At 43.9% G+C, this 14,832-nt stretch overlaps 1 protein-coding gene across 1 annotated transcript in view; it reads right to left on the reverse strand.

The window, feature by feature from the left end:
• Nucleotides 1-6,885: 6,885 nt before the first annotated feature.
• Nucleotides 6,886-14,832, reverse strand: part of TET2 (tet methylcytosine dioxygenase 2) — a 72,180-nt gene continuing 64,233 nt past the window's right edge. The window contains exons 8-10 of the mRNA XM_035111806.3: nucleotides 13,440-13,577; nucleotides 11,970-12,330; nucleotides 6,886-10,022 (exon numbers count right to left, since the gene is read on the reverse strand). Of these exons, the coding sequence (XP_034967697.1) occupies nucleotides 8,650-10,022; nucleotides 11,970-12,330; nucleotides 13,440-13,577 (1,872 nt within the window). The 3' untranslated portion in view covers nucleotides 6,886-8,649. The remainder of the gene's footprint in view (nucleotides 10,023-11,969; nucleotides 12,331-13,439; nucleotides 13,578-14,832) is intronic.

Below are 14,832 nucleotides of genomic sequence, written 5' to 3' on the forward strand. Positions count from 1 at the left end.
CACTGTTCCTGTCACTCTGGTGGCTCCCTGCAAAGGCCAGGGCTACTCTCCAGCAGATGCCATTGCACCAGTCTGCATCTTACCTTGGCTGAGACCAACTAAGTGCCTTCTGGCTTCTCTCCTCCCAGAATTGCCTCCCACTGTTGAAACCGCTGGGTCTGGCACAAACAGAAGAGGCCCTAGTTCAAGCATAGACAGCATACTCCACATGTAAGATCCTGGTTTATTCCCAGCAATCGCCAATGTAAAAAGCAAGTAATGTAGTAGACTGCTGCCTGAGAGGCCCCCCCCCCCCGAGTCAACACAGGGTATCAAAATGGCCAAAATACCCCTTTCCCAACCTTGGGATCCCAGAAGCTGTTGGACAACAACTCCCAGCATCTCTGACCTATTGATCACATTGGCAGGGACTGATGGGTATTGTAGTTCCACAACGTCTGGTTCCTCACACCTGGCATTCTTGGGAGTAAATATTCCAACTTATGTAACTAACTCTGGGATTGTAGTCCAGATGTTGGGAACATAGAGCAGGGGGTCTTTACCTCAGTGCCAACGCCAGACACTTGGGGACTCTCAGGTAAGGCAGCCTACAGTGGCTCCCACCCTTTAAAAGTTGAAAGAGATTGGGCATAAACCAATAATCCTCTCATGGTACTGTTTGACTTCCTTGGGTGCTCTGCTCCAAGCAAGGCTCATGGTTGGATCTCATAATGCAATCCTTAAGCCTTGATTTTAAAAACTTGATAGTGCATATACAGTCGTACCTTGGTTTCTGAACACCTTGGTACTCATACGTTTTGGCTCCCAAATGCCGAAAACCCTGCACCTTTAAAATTCAAGAAAAAAAAGAGACAATACCAGGAAATAAGTCGGTCCCTTAAAATTTTGCAGGCACTCACACCTGTTCCGTTTTACCATATGTCTGTTTCAGCAGCGATATTGTAAAAGCCCATTTTTGTAAGGTCGCGAATTTAAGCCGCACTTTAAACTTTTCTCAGTCAGAATTTGGGGGGAAAGTGAGGCTTATATTCAGGCCAATACAGTAAGTGTTCTGGTTTTCCAACATTTTTTGGAAGCTGAATGTCCGACGCAGCTTCCGCTTGAGTGCAGGAAGCTCCTGCAGCCAATCGAAGCCACGCCTTGGTTTACAAACATTTCAGAAGTCAAATGGATTATGTTTGAGAACCAAGATGCGACTGTACAACTCTTTTTGCTCTTTAGTGGCCTGAGCCAATAGTCTTAAGTTCTTGGATTGCTAGCTTAGAGAGAGGGACTCTCAGGCCTAGAGGTCAAATGTGGTCGCTGACTCTCAGGGTTCTCCCTCGGCCAACCCCTCCCCAACCACAACCTCTTTCCCAAGGCCAGATTCGTCACCAGCCCCTTGAACTCTGTTAATGAAGATGGGTGTGAGAGCATGTGTAGAAACTAGCCTAATGGAGAATTTTCTGGCTTTGCCCACTTTTGGCTTTGATCTCACCAATCCTAGGCCGGTGGCCCCCAGGAGGTTACTTGGAATGGAAAGTGGCCCCTTGGGCTGAAAAAGCTCCTCCTATAGATGGACAACTCAGTCAGTAGAGCATGATGAGACTCTTTAATCTCAGGATTGTGGGTTCAAGTCCCACATTGGGTGAAAGATTCCTGCATTGCAGGGGGTTGGCGTAGATGACCCCCGTGGTCCCTTCCAACTCTATGATTCTGCGAACAACACATGATTCCACAAGACCAGCACAGAGTGCATTAAATAAATATAAATTTTATTAAAAACACCCACATTTCAGCATTATCAGGAATGATATAATAAAACAGCTTTTCAAATAACCTGCATTCATTACATTACAATACTTACAGTATTTATAACCATTCTCAGATTTTAATGGACCAAAAAAAAGCCCCTTTGAAAAATGAGGGAAAGTTTCTTTAAAAATAAAAAAACCAACTCAAACAGTAGAACATAAGCTTAGAAAATGCACACTTTTTTAAAAAAAGGTCATTATCTTAGTGTCAAACTGTTAACGTTTCCTACACAAAAGTTAACCACTAGCTTTAAAAGTGAACTTTTAACGCCGCTGTGCGTCAATCAAGATGAAGGGGACAAATCATTCAAGTAAAGTTGACACCACTCAGAAGTATCTTCAAGTATGGCTATAGTCAACCTGATAAATCCTATACAAGCAATGGTATGTCTGCTCCCCCCTCCCCCCAGTTCACTGAGGCAGGGTACTGTACATCAAAATTACAACTTTTATTTACAATACATATTTCTCCTCCCGGGCCCCACTCCCCCCCCCAAATTCCCAAACTAAGTTTTCTTCTTCCTGCAAGCAATTTGGCAAATGATGGGGGTTGGATACAAGCCCCCCCCCTTCGGCATGTGGATGGGGTCTTCCACTCACAGAAGGGATGCCTGACACTTTGCGCCTGAAGTACCACAAGAGAAAAAGGGAACTGAGCAATGTTCCTGCAACTTCTTGCAGAATTAGCAGCACCCTAGCTGCTCTAGAACCGAGCATGGCGCAGTGTGAACTCTCCTGCACAAACATGTGAAGAACAGCTCTACCAAAAATGTGCATGTTGCTCATGGTTCTTTGGCAGGGCCGGATTTAGGCTTGATGAGGCCCTAAGCTACTGAAGGTAATGGGACCCTTTATATGTCCAGCTGTCCTTTGTCAACAACAAATTGTCGCTGTATTTAGTTTTTTGTTTTGTTGAATATACGCTAGATGGTAATTTATGGACCTAATAGGTATCTAAGGCCATTTGCACATAACAAAATATGTATTTTATCAAAGTAATTGATATAGAAATGAGCAAACCAGTGATATTTTAGGGAGCAGGCTAGCAGGCGGGGCCCATTACTTACATCATAGGAGCCTACACAACACAAAACACTGTTGCTGTATGTAGCTTTTATTTTATTTATTTATTTATCTATCTTATATTTTGGAAATATACATCCAGGTTTTTTCCTTTAATTTTTTGGGGGGCCCCCAAGAGAGTGGGGCCCTAAGCTATAGCTTGTTTAGCTTATACGTAAATCCGGCACTGTTCTTTGGAATCCAACCTAGAACCTGTGTTTAAATCGGCACTTCTTGGCTTAAGTCAGCAAAGAAATGGTAAATGCAAAAAGATGACATTACTGGAGGATAGGTTTGATTAACTAGATTCAGCAGCTCCCATGTGGAGCTCCACACAAGCAGAGGCTGTTTGGTTTGGGTTCAATGCAATGTCGAGAATCATCACTGATGAGGTTTTTCTCCCCAACATGCAGCAAAGCAGAGCAGCCTTGGCTTGTACTGAGGTCTCCCATATTCACCCAGCTTTGGGTGATTGCAAGGATGCTCATTAATTAAAGTTGCAAAGGTTAAAGATTTGTTTCCAAGTAAAATATTCAAAGAACTTGTATTTACAGTTTGGTGTTGGTAATAGAATGAGGAGGGGATGTCTCTAACTGCAGTTCTTCAACATCAAACGGTGATTATAATGCCACTTTTAACGGGCCAAATTAAGGCATTGGTCCTGTAATGGTCAATATTTATGTTGCCCAATTTACACACAGTACTATTGGTGGGACAATTCGATGTATAGAGTGAAGCAGCAACTCGTTTCATGGGTCAGGGGGCTTTGCCTCATAATATATTGCCCAGCCAAACATTGAGGCATTAGGTCTGCATTTTTTAAAAGCTAGATGTCCTAAGAAGAACATTGCTCGATCAGACCAACATCCTGCTTCTCACATTAGCCAATCGGATGCCTCTGGGAATCCTAAAAGCAGGGCATGACTGCAAAAGCCCCTTCTCACGGTAGGTCTTCTGCAGCTGCCTGCAGGCAGCAGAGTCACCTTGACTAGAATTTGCCACTTATTCTTCATAAAATTGTCCAATCTCCCTACTCGCAGCTCCTGCTCTCGGCAATTAGCTTTTAATCTACTTGGAAACACACAACCCTGTAGCAATGGCCAGTTGCAAAACCCTTGCCTTCAAAACAGGAACGAGGAGTCTGTGGCCGGTTCCCATCATCCCTAGCCCACATGGAAGTTGTACAGTCCTGCAACAAGTGGGGGACAAAGCCCCCCTCCCTTGCTTTACAGTCTCCCTTTTGCCCGCTCAGTGCATTCTACTTTGCATTTTGTGACTAGAACATACAACCCCTCCCAGAGGAAAACAGAGTTTAAAACGTTAAAACACTCTCCATCGCTGTATAAAGGAGCGGATGAATTGACACAAAATATAGCTTTAATCGCCATCAGTACGTTTACAAGTATTAGAGAAAGAGAAAGATTGAATCCTCAAACAATAGAATAAAATAAAAAACCCTCAAGGATAATATTTAGATCAACATTCACAGCACATTCACACACCCTCACACAATATTCTGCCTCTTGCACAGACCCTCTCTCACACTCACTCTCACCCCTACTCTCTCACACACTTGGATGATATGTTGGCTTACAAAGGAGATCATGAGCTGATATATATTCCTGAATTTTTAGAACAAAAATATTAAAAAGTCGAAGTTCAAGTTATACTTGCTATAATGTCAAGTAGCGAGTGTGAGAGAGAAAATATCTTGTTTTTCAAAGAATCGGGGGGGGGGAGAGGGGGGGAAGGTGATATAACAACATTATAAGCTCCCGCTCCCAATTTAACATCCTATTGCCAACTAGTGTTGAGGTATATGACAAGTAGGAACAGCATTCAAACATTTTAATGTATTTTTAGATCACATTGTATTTTAATAGCAGGCTGAGTAGCACCGTGATGTGAATTCAGCTCCAAACCCATATATATATATATATATCTACATATATATATATATATATATATATATCTAGATATATAATAGATTCATATTTATATATTTGTACAGTATTAAAATACTAAAGCATAAAAAAATTGTTTACAAGTTAAGTTACTTACTATACATCTCTTTTGCTTGCATTTTGTTTAATACAAATTACCAATTTAAAAACCCGCCACAGCAAGCCAGCTGCCTGTTCTGTATCCTTCTCCCCCCCCCCCCCCACCGACACAGAATCGCACAGAATAACCCTGTATCTCGTGTCTTGATTCTACTCCAATCTTCCTAGCGAAGATGGGCACCTTACACTGAGCAGCGTGACGTATACTGTAACATAAATAATCCATTGAACACCTCAGTCTGCCCAGCTATTTGGAGAACTTTTATGGATCCTTAAAAAAAAAAAAGTAGACTGAACTACACAATTATCAAGTCTAACCCATGCTGTTAATTATCTGAAGCTAATATTAAACAAAAACAAAATGTATATACGGTTTGAAGGATACACTCGCCATCATAATTGTAAGGAAAAACATGTTCACAGTACAGCTGTGTAAGATGAGCACCAAGAAATTGGAAGATAGAGAGGGGGGGGCAGATTGTGTTGCAAAGGGATTGCCTTGCATCCATTCAACCCAAGCATGATTCTGCCTTTAAAAGCGGATGTTCCTCTTGTACACCAGTAGATGTTTAACTAAGAGGCTTATCTACATAGTCTCAACCCCTATTTTTTTGGGGGGGGAGGAGGAAAAGGATGCTGCAGGGAAAGGGATAATCACTCTCCTCTGCTACTTCTCAAGATTGAAATTGCCCCTCCCATTTTTATTTTTGAAAAAGCATAGTATCAGGGCTCTTTTACATGGATTTGTCCCAAAGATAAAATAAGCTTCTAACATGTTTTAGTACCCTAGTGGTGTTTGTCAATGCTTCAGGCAGACAAAGTAGTTTTCAAGCACCATTAAAAAACACACACACCCCCACACATTTCCATTATTTTTTTCTCCTTAATCAGGCCTTGGACTTGATGGATGCATTCAAATGAGATCCAACAGAGCGTATATGGGCATGCAGCCTAAGGGCTTTGGGGCTTTTCTAGATGACCCCATCACTCTATTTACTTTAGTCAGCAGTATGCTATTCCGTCTCTGCACAACAGAGTGTAAGTCTCCTTGCTGAAGCATAGAGCCACCGAGAAAATATTTTTAAAACCCAATATTTCCAGCAGAAATATAGCAAGTCAGAGGAAGGGATGGGCTAGGAATTAAAAGTGAGAACTAAGAACACAGAAACATGGGAAGAGCCTGCGAAATCAAGCCAATGGGCCATATTGTCCAGCCTCCCATTCTCAGAGTGCCTGGGGGAGCAACATGGCATGTTCCAGTGCTGTGGTAGTGGCACATCAGCAGAGCACATTGATAACATAACCCTACCCATAGGGACCCAGGTGGCACTGTGGGTTAAACCACAGAGTCTAGGGCTTGCTGATCAGAAGCTCGGCGGCTCGAATCCCTGTGACGGGGTGAGCTCCCGTCAACCTAGCAGTTCGAAAGCACGTCAAAATGCAAGTAGATAAATAGGAACCGCTACAGCGGGAAGGTAAACGGCGTTTCCGTGTGCTGCTCTGGTTTGCCAGAAGCGGCTTTGTCATGCTGGCCACATGACCCGGAAGCTATACGCCGGCTCCCTTGGCCAATAATGCGAGATGAGCGCGCAACCCCAGAGTGTCACGACTGTACCTAATGGTCAGGGGTCCCTTTACCTTTACCTTACCCATATAGCATCTATAAACTAGCCCTAGTGATTTGCTCACAGGTAGCAATTCTGACCGCAGTCCCAAACAACCATAAAGCTGGTGGGAAAGAAATTTGCACCCAGCCAGAGGCTTTTTGGAATTTTTTACTGCAGTTTCCCCACAAGGTTCAAACAGTGAAGTCTAGGATTGTGACCACTGGGGATTAAATTTCTTTTGACCCCGAGTGCTCAGAAAAATCTGTCAAAATCTCCACAGTCATTTGAAAACTAGGAAGTTAAGCATATTTACCAAAATTACAAAGAAAATGCCTTTCTTCATCTTACTTTTTTAATAAAAAAAAATCTAAACTCAAAGAAGTTTTCTAGGATTTGCTGAAAATCCATTCAGCACTCCCTTCTCAAATCCCTCCTTTTTCACACAGTAAGCGTGGCCAATTGAAATGCTTCCCTGTCCTTGTCGACATTAGCCAGGTCTTTACTTTCCTCTCTATGGTACAAGGGGTACATAGATGAGCAAGAGAGATGGCCAGTTAGACACACTGCAGTAGGATCCTAAATTCTGATGTTCTGCAGAGAATGGCTCACACATTTCAATGAAGGACGATATGATACACTACACATGCATAACTGTAACAAAAGCAGGCACTGACTTTTTCTAGGGAAATGCTCGCTAGGGAGGGAGATAGTGGCACCTTGGTGAGCATTTCAATTTCAAATATTCTGATTCTTTCTACTTTGAGTTAAGTATTATTGGCAGTCGTACCTTGGTTGTCGAATGCCTTGGTACTCAGACATTGTGGCTCCTGAACGCCGCAAACCCAGAAGTGAGTGTTTCGGTTTGCGAACGTTTTTTGGAAGCCAAATGTCTGACGGGGCTTCTGCGGCTTCCGATTGGCTGTAGGAAGCTCCTGGGGCTGATCGGAAGCCACGCCTTGGTTTTTGAACCATTCTGGGAGTTGAAGGGACTCCCAGAACAGATTCAGTTTGACAACCAAAGTACCACTGTACTTGACTGGGGGGGCAGCTGCCCCCCTGGCTACACCCATGGAGGAGGAGAGCATGCAAACCCAAGGCTTGATTCTGCTCATTCATGTACAGTAAACAATGTCTTAGTGTTATGTCTCAAACAGGCTGCTGTCTGGATGCTGTCTTTGAAACTTCCATTGCTGAAAAGGCAGGCTGCTGTTCAGTTTAGAATGTTGCTTTTGCTTCTTTGCCCATGCGACCAACCATAATGAAAAGCTCCAGGGAGCTCCACACCATATATAAGCTTTGTTGGATCTTGGTCCTGCCTGAGCACAATTCCCATATTTTAAAAACTGGGTGTTTTTTTCCTTTTCTTTTAAGCACCAGATTACAAACAAATACAATTTGGATACAAACACAAAAATAAAAAGGTCCTGTTTGCCGTTTAAGGAGAGCACAGCATACTTTTTTTTAACGTTTTCATGGTTATAAAAGGCATTGAAACTGTTCAGCTGCTGCATTAGACACCATTCTTATACATAGCACCATGTTTTAGAATAGCCAAACAAATTCAGTGTTTTGCTTCGTATTCTTTGTGTAATATATGTCACTATCCTGATTAATAAAAATCAAGTCAAGATTAAGATTACAGCAACAAACAAACCCCTGCATGTTAAAAAGCTGCATTTCCAGTATTTCAGCACATCATAGATTCAGCACCAGTTGGTAATTTAAAATTTTTGCTACTGAAATACTACAATATTTTTACTTCTCTTAATTAACTTGCTTTCATTTAAATGGTCACAGATGTAAAAAAATTTAAAGGTTAAGCATACAGATTCTCTGTCTTCCAGTAAGTAGTCAAGCCAGTATTTCAATGTTAAATTTGCATAGGGTGCTTTGGTTTTTAGTTGTTAACATGTTACCTGTGACCAGTTACCAAATGAATGTGGTGGCAATGTTACCTCTTTTGCTGGTACAAGGAGGTTTTCCCATTGACAAGTTAAAAAGAAAAGGGGAAAAAATACTGTCTCTTTCCCTATTCCCTTGTCTCCAGCCTAAAAAGAATGACTACCTACCAACATAAAAAAAACACCAAAAAAACAGATGAGGTAATGAACGAAGATCTGATGTTTATATATATCTGTTGTAAGGCCCTGTAACCCGTGTAAAGGCATATGGAGATGTGGTAACTGTGGAGTTTGTGGTGAGGGACATAGTCCTTTGTGCAAGAGACCTGATGAAACGCATGTAGGCTGGCTCCAAATTCTCATTCAGTTCAGCAGGCTCCCGCTTCACCTTTTTGCCATGCACTTTCTGAGGCACATAATCCGGACCGTACTTTTCGCAGTCCTCCTCTTTCTCCCTCGCCTTCTCTGCCATCTTTGCCTCCCACAAAGCGAGGCCGTGCTTTGGCTCGTTCATGCTTTTGTGCTGGTAGAAGACGAGCGATATCCTTGTGGGGTGGTTCCTGTTGGGGTTCTTCAGCGGGGTCGTCGCGTGGAGCTCACGTTTTGCGCACTCTATGAGAATTGATCCGTGCGACGGGGCGACCGCCACACCACCTATATCTGGATCCAGAAAGCTCTGCTCATTGTCTGACCAGACATCGTCGGGATCTTCTGGCTGGAGCACCTCAGTTTTGTTTGCGCCTTCCTGGGAAGCAGTCCGATTGTGGTTAAGACCTGGAAGCATGTTTGACAACCCATTTTGGTTATGCTTGTTCTGGAGGTGGAGTGGATGAGCAGGGCCACTGAACAGACCCGCGGCAGGGTGGTAGTCATGCGTTAAGTGCGGAGGGGGGTAGAGATGGTCGCCATTTTTATTCATGTAGTCCACACTTGGATTATTTAGATTTGATTTCAGTCTAGAGGCGATGTCCATAAAAGGACCATCAGCCTCATGTGTGGGGTAAGGAGGGAAGGAACCTGCATGCTGAATATTTGGTCTAATTGTGCAACTGTTGATCGCATCTACCTGCACATTTTGGTTTCCGTAATTCAAGTACCTGGGCCCAAAGTTCTGGTTGCTTCCAAACCTATGCTGATATAATGTATGAATTGGAGGTAGACTTAGCTTAGATAGAGAGTCTTGGCTCTGATACCTAAACAAGTCCATATGCTGAGGTTGAGACGGATAGGAGTTGTAGTAGGAGGAACAGTTCTCCAGAGGCAAGTTTCCATTGCATTGATAATGGGGATATTGGTTATTTTGACCCAAGTGTACAGAATAGGGATTCATGAGACCAGGAGAATTCAAATAGGCTCCTGCAGGTTGTGAAGACGTTGGGTAGATATTCATGGGGCTGGACCCAGCATAAGGATCTGAGGCATGTGAAGAGTTTGGATATGAATTGGCTGGATTTGGCAAACCCATGTAGAGGTTTGTGGGACCTGAAGCAGTGTATGAATTGATGTGGTTTGACTGAGGTTTAGTAGGGAGGGCATGATGTGGATGTTGGTAGAGCTTCTGCTGTGACATGGCTGGTCCTGAAAGACGTAACAGATCTGTGGAAGGGGAAAGAGAGAGAGGAAGAAATAGCTTTAGGAGGAAAGAACACCAATTATCACAGGTACAGGAATTGTTTTCTGGCTTCTTGTGGAGAGGTGCTGCTACTCCAAACCCCTCAAAGATGTTGGTGCAGCTCAGTACAGGAAAGTTCTCCCCTGTATTAAGAACATAAGGAACACCATCACGGGTCAGTCCAAAGGCCCATCTGCTCCAACATTTTGTTCTCACAGTGGCCAATGAGATGCCTGTGGAAATCCCACAAGCAGAATAAGGAGACAATAGCATTCTCCTACTTGTGCTCCTTGGTGACTGTTTTTCAAGAGGTGCATGCTGTCTCAGATACTGGAGATAACATTTCACCATTATGACCAGGAGCAACTGATAGCCTTATCAGTGTATCTAAGGCTGTGCACATGTTGCCAGCTGGGCTGCGCTCTCTCTCTCTCTATTTAAAAAAACAAATTTTATTAAAGGTTTTCTTCGTTTACAGAAGTGCGTGCATTGTCTCTTTTTCAGGTTGTGTTTGCTACATTTCAATTACATTTGTTGTGAGACATTAGTGTTATATGCAGTAATCTTGACTTCCTTTCCTTGCTTTCTTTCTAAGCCCAAACTTCCCCCAAATGAGCAACCTTTTCTCATAGGTAAGTTGTTCCAGACCCTTTATAATTTTGGATGCCCTTTTCTATGCCTTTTCCATCTATTGAAGAGAAAACGGGGATGCTGCTAGGGAAAGAACATCCTCAGGAGATTGCATACACACAGCTTTTTGCAGCTTCAGGAACCCTGAAGGCTATAAGGGCATTTCTGTGCCCTAAGAGTTTGTCCAGTCTTCATACTTATTCAAGAGGACCATTCAGATAGAAGACTAAGGGCCAACCTGGATTTGTTAAATGCATTATTGCTATTCTCTCCACTTCTATGCACTTTAGAAAATATAAATGACACCCAGGGTAGCTGTAATAGGTGGGGATGGACAACATAAACCTTAAAAGCTCCCCTCTCAAATGACGGTACTTACATTGGAATGAAAGCTCCCACTAGATGCATTTTTAAATAAATATATATATATTTAAGATCACAGTAAGATTGGCCCTAAATAACCTCTTGAATTATTTACTTCTAACATACTTTTCACATGCTTTATCAATGAAAAGGCATTGGGATTGCTGGGTGGCCCATCGGCTGCCTCCATCTGCACATCAGGTGAATGCTTCAGGAAAGCTGCTGCCAGTCAAAGTAGGCATTATTGGGCGATGTAGATGGACACATTGCCTGAATTGGTATAAGCATGTATGTTTAAACAACTATGGGTTGAGGTCTTATAGCTTGAATCAAACACTGCACTGGTGTGAGGAAAGGCAGTATACGAATACATTAAGTAACTGAAACATCGTCTACATATATTCTGAAGTTGTCCACTGAACTATAAAAAGGTAAAGGGGCCCCTGACCATCAGGTCCAGTCGTGTCCGACTCTGGGGTTGCGGCACTCATCTTGCTCTATAGGCCAAGGGAGCCGGTGTTTGTCCGCAGACAGCTTCCAGGTCATGTGACCATCATGACAAAGCTGCTTCTGGCAAACCAGAGCAGCGCACGGAAACGCCGTTTACCTTCCCGCTGGAGCGGTCCCTATTTATCTACTTGCACTTTGATGTGCTTTCAAACTGCTAGGTGGGCAGGAGCTGGGACCGAGCAATGGGAGCTCACCCCGTTGCAGGGATTCGAACCGCCGACCTTCTGATCAGCAAGCCCTAGACTCTGTGGTTTAACCCACAGCGCCACCTGGGTCCCTCCACTGAACTATAGAAGACACTAAAAGCTGAACACATGCACTGCAGGCCACCTAACCTGCCTCACCCTTATCTTGAGTGCAAATAATACATATGGCACAGGAAACAGAACCATGAACCATGGTGCATACTCATTCATTACAAACCATACCTGCTAACTGCTTTGCATGACCTGACGCCTCTGAGATGGCCTGCTTTTGGCGTGCTGCGGTCGACTTCTCTCTCTCGTGTTTGCTGGACCCATTTTCCATAGCAGCAAGCTTCTCAGTGGCTGCTTTCTTAGCTTCCAACTTTTTTTGCCGGCAAGTCTTAACTGGCTCAGAAAGCATCCTAACTTTTCTCCGGAAGGAGCTAAGGACCTGGATGCTGCCGTTCCGTTTTTTCTCTTCCTGACCTTCTGCACTTCCGAACTCGTCCACATTGGAGACTTTGTACAAAGGGAGGACGTGCAGTTGCTCATCTTCGGGCGTCTGGCCAATTTCACGATTGTCTTCTCTGGTGAGCGTACAGACCTGTTGAAACGATAAATGCCCTCTTAGCATGACAGAGCACAAAGGTCTGTCGTATGGCATGTGTTTCTAACGGGCTTATTTGCTTTATTATCCCATCTTTTCTGCAACAAGGGCAAGGTGGCATTCTCTCAACAGCCCTGGAAAGCAGGTTAGACTGAGAGAGTGGGGGCCACAACAGCAGTAGTGAAATATGACCAGTCTTCAGGTGACGCAGAAAGCAAAGTCACGTCCAAGAAAGGGGAAGAGCTCACATCCAGTCAAGGGTGACATTTCTGCCTCTTCAAATGACTGAAGCATAACAACACCCGCCTAGTGCCATTCCAGCGCCCACTCAAGAACTATTGATGGATTTATTTATTACATTTATACCCCACCTTTCCTCCAAGGAGCTGAAGATGGCATTCATGGTTCTCCCCCTCTTCATTTTAACCTCACAACAACCCTGTGAGGTAGGACAGGCTGAGAATGTGTGACTGGCCCAAAGTCACCCAGTGGGGATTTGAACCCTGGTCTCTTGGGTCTTAGTCTTAGCACTCTAACCACTACACCACCCTGGCTGTCTTTAGAAGGTTTACTTAGGACCCATAGTGATAAAGGGAGAGAAGGGACACTGGATTAGTTGGCATCTCCCAAACATGCTGTTGGGAGTCGAAGCACATGACTTTCTGAGAAAGTCCTTTGGTTTTCTCCGCTTTAAAGGAATGTGCTTCCCTCTGCCTCCAGCTGGGAACTTAAGAGTCTCAGGGTTCAAATGAAGATGTCAGATTCTGCACTTTTTGCAAGTTAAACTTCCCATTCAGGAGCCGATTATAACCACATAGCTCTTGAGCTCTCCTAGTCTTATATTGTTTCACTGTGTAATAAAAGCAAGGCTAGGAGCAAGGATTTTAAGAATGAACCCTGGGAATCTCCATCATCTTTTAATTAAAAGTCTGGAGAGTTTCACATTCCTCTTCATATAAGCATGTCACCATTCTCTCTCCCCCACCCCCACCTCCCCGACAGCCATCATGTGGCAATTTAATAGAAATACAGATTATGAAAAAATAATGAACTTAATAGAGGAAATTAGTTCTGCCTGAGAACTGCTGCATGCATCGCTGACTTACCAGTGTGCTGCCATTCTGCATATTGTGCAAGTCCCTGTGAGCATGAGCACAGAAATCCAGGCAGGCAGTGACCCCTGAGAACGGACGACCTTCTTTTAAACCCAGACGGCACTCGGGTGCTCTGTGTTCATATTCAATCTGAAAGAAAACGCGCGCGCGCACGCATTACTGAAATATTCTAATTTAAAAATTGCTGTATCATCCCAGAGGAAATCAGTCTCGGCTGTGTTTTTTTGTTTTGTTTTTTGACCTAGCTGGATTATTTTGATTTGTCATGTGGAGTGCAGGGGCCAAGTAACCCCCCTGGGGGGTATATCCATTACAGTGTTGGAAGTCAAAACCTTGTAGGGCAAAGACAGTGATGGAAGACCGCCGGACTCCCTGAAGCCAGCACTGCTAATGAGCTACCAAGTATAAGATCTCAGGTATGACCCAATGAGGAGGCAGAACGAGACAATGATGTCAGGTGTCAGGCATATGGAAGTAGAAAACTGGCTTCCTTGGACCTCCTCCTTACCTCCTTACTGGGCAGGTAGGCTTGGCAATGCATTCTGGGTGAGGTGACCTGGAGAATGCCAGTGGCGCTGCTTTCTGTAGCAGCTAGGAAGCCTGCTTAACCATCTTCTTTTTTTAAGGTACTTTGTTTCTCATATTTTAAGACATACCCATAAAATAAGCCATAGCAGGATTTTTAAGCATTCAAGGAATATAAGCCATACCCCGAAAATAAGACATAGTGATAGGCGCAGCAGCAATGCCGGCCGCGGCAGGAGGAGGAAAAAAATAAGACATCCCTTGAAAATAAGCCATAGTGTGGTTTTTTGAGGAAAAAATAAATATAAGACGTGTCTTATAATATGAGAAACACGGTACTTGTTGCAGCTTACAAGAACCTTTAATTTTTGTTCTAAGGTTAGTGGGCTTTCTAGATGCCATGTCAGGCCTGAGGAATCTTTCCCTCCCCTCCCGGTGGTTCAAGGTGCCAGGAGAAAACAAGAAAGCTTTGAAGTACAATTTATTCAGTCACTGCGGTAACACAAACAATTCCAGTCTTTGCGCCATGATGGAGTTGCTCACTCTGGCTCCTCCCCCTTCCCCCAACAGCATCGGGTCCTACAGAAGGCTCCCGTTGCCAAAGGTCACTGCGTACATTGTTCTGGTACTCTCAACGACCGCCACGTCCTAGGGGATGGAGGATCTTCTACGCTGTCTACTGGCTGCTGTCCCCCTCCCTTAATTGTTCCAATTCTGCGTAGATTGGCTGCTTGCCTGTCTGTACCTTGTTATCTTCCTCATAGTTTGGCTGCAATTCAAAGCTGTCTCTCCTTCGCCCCCGTCAGCTACAGGAGAAAGCTGGGGGGGGGGGAGATCCCCAACAGCCCTCTGCCTCTTC

Source organism: Zootoca vivipara, chromosome Z1, assembly GCF_965207765.1.
Source record: "Zootoca vivipara chromosome Z1, rZooViv2.hap1.1, whole genome shotgun sequence".
Taxonomy (NCBI): Eukaryota; Metazoa; Chordata; class Lepidosauria; order Squamata; family Lacertidae; genus Zootoca; species Zootoca vivipara.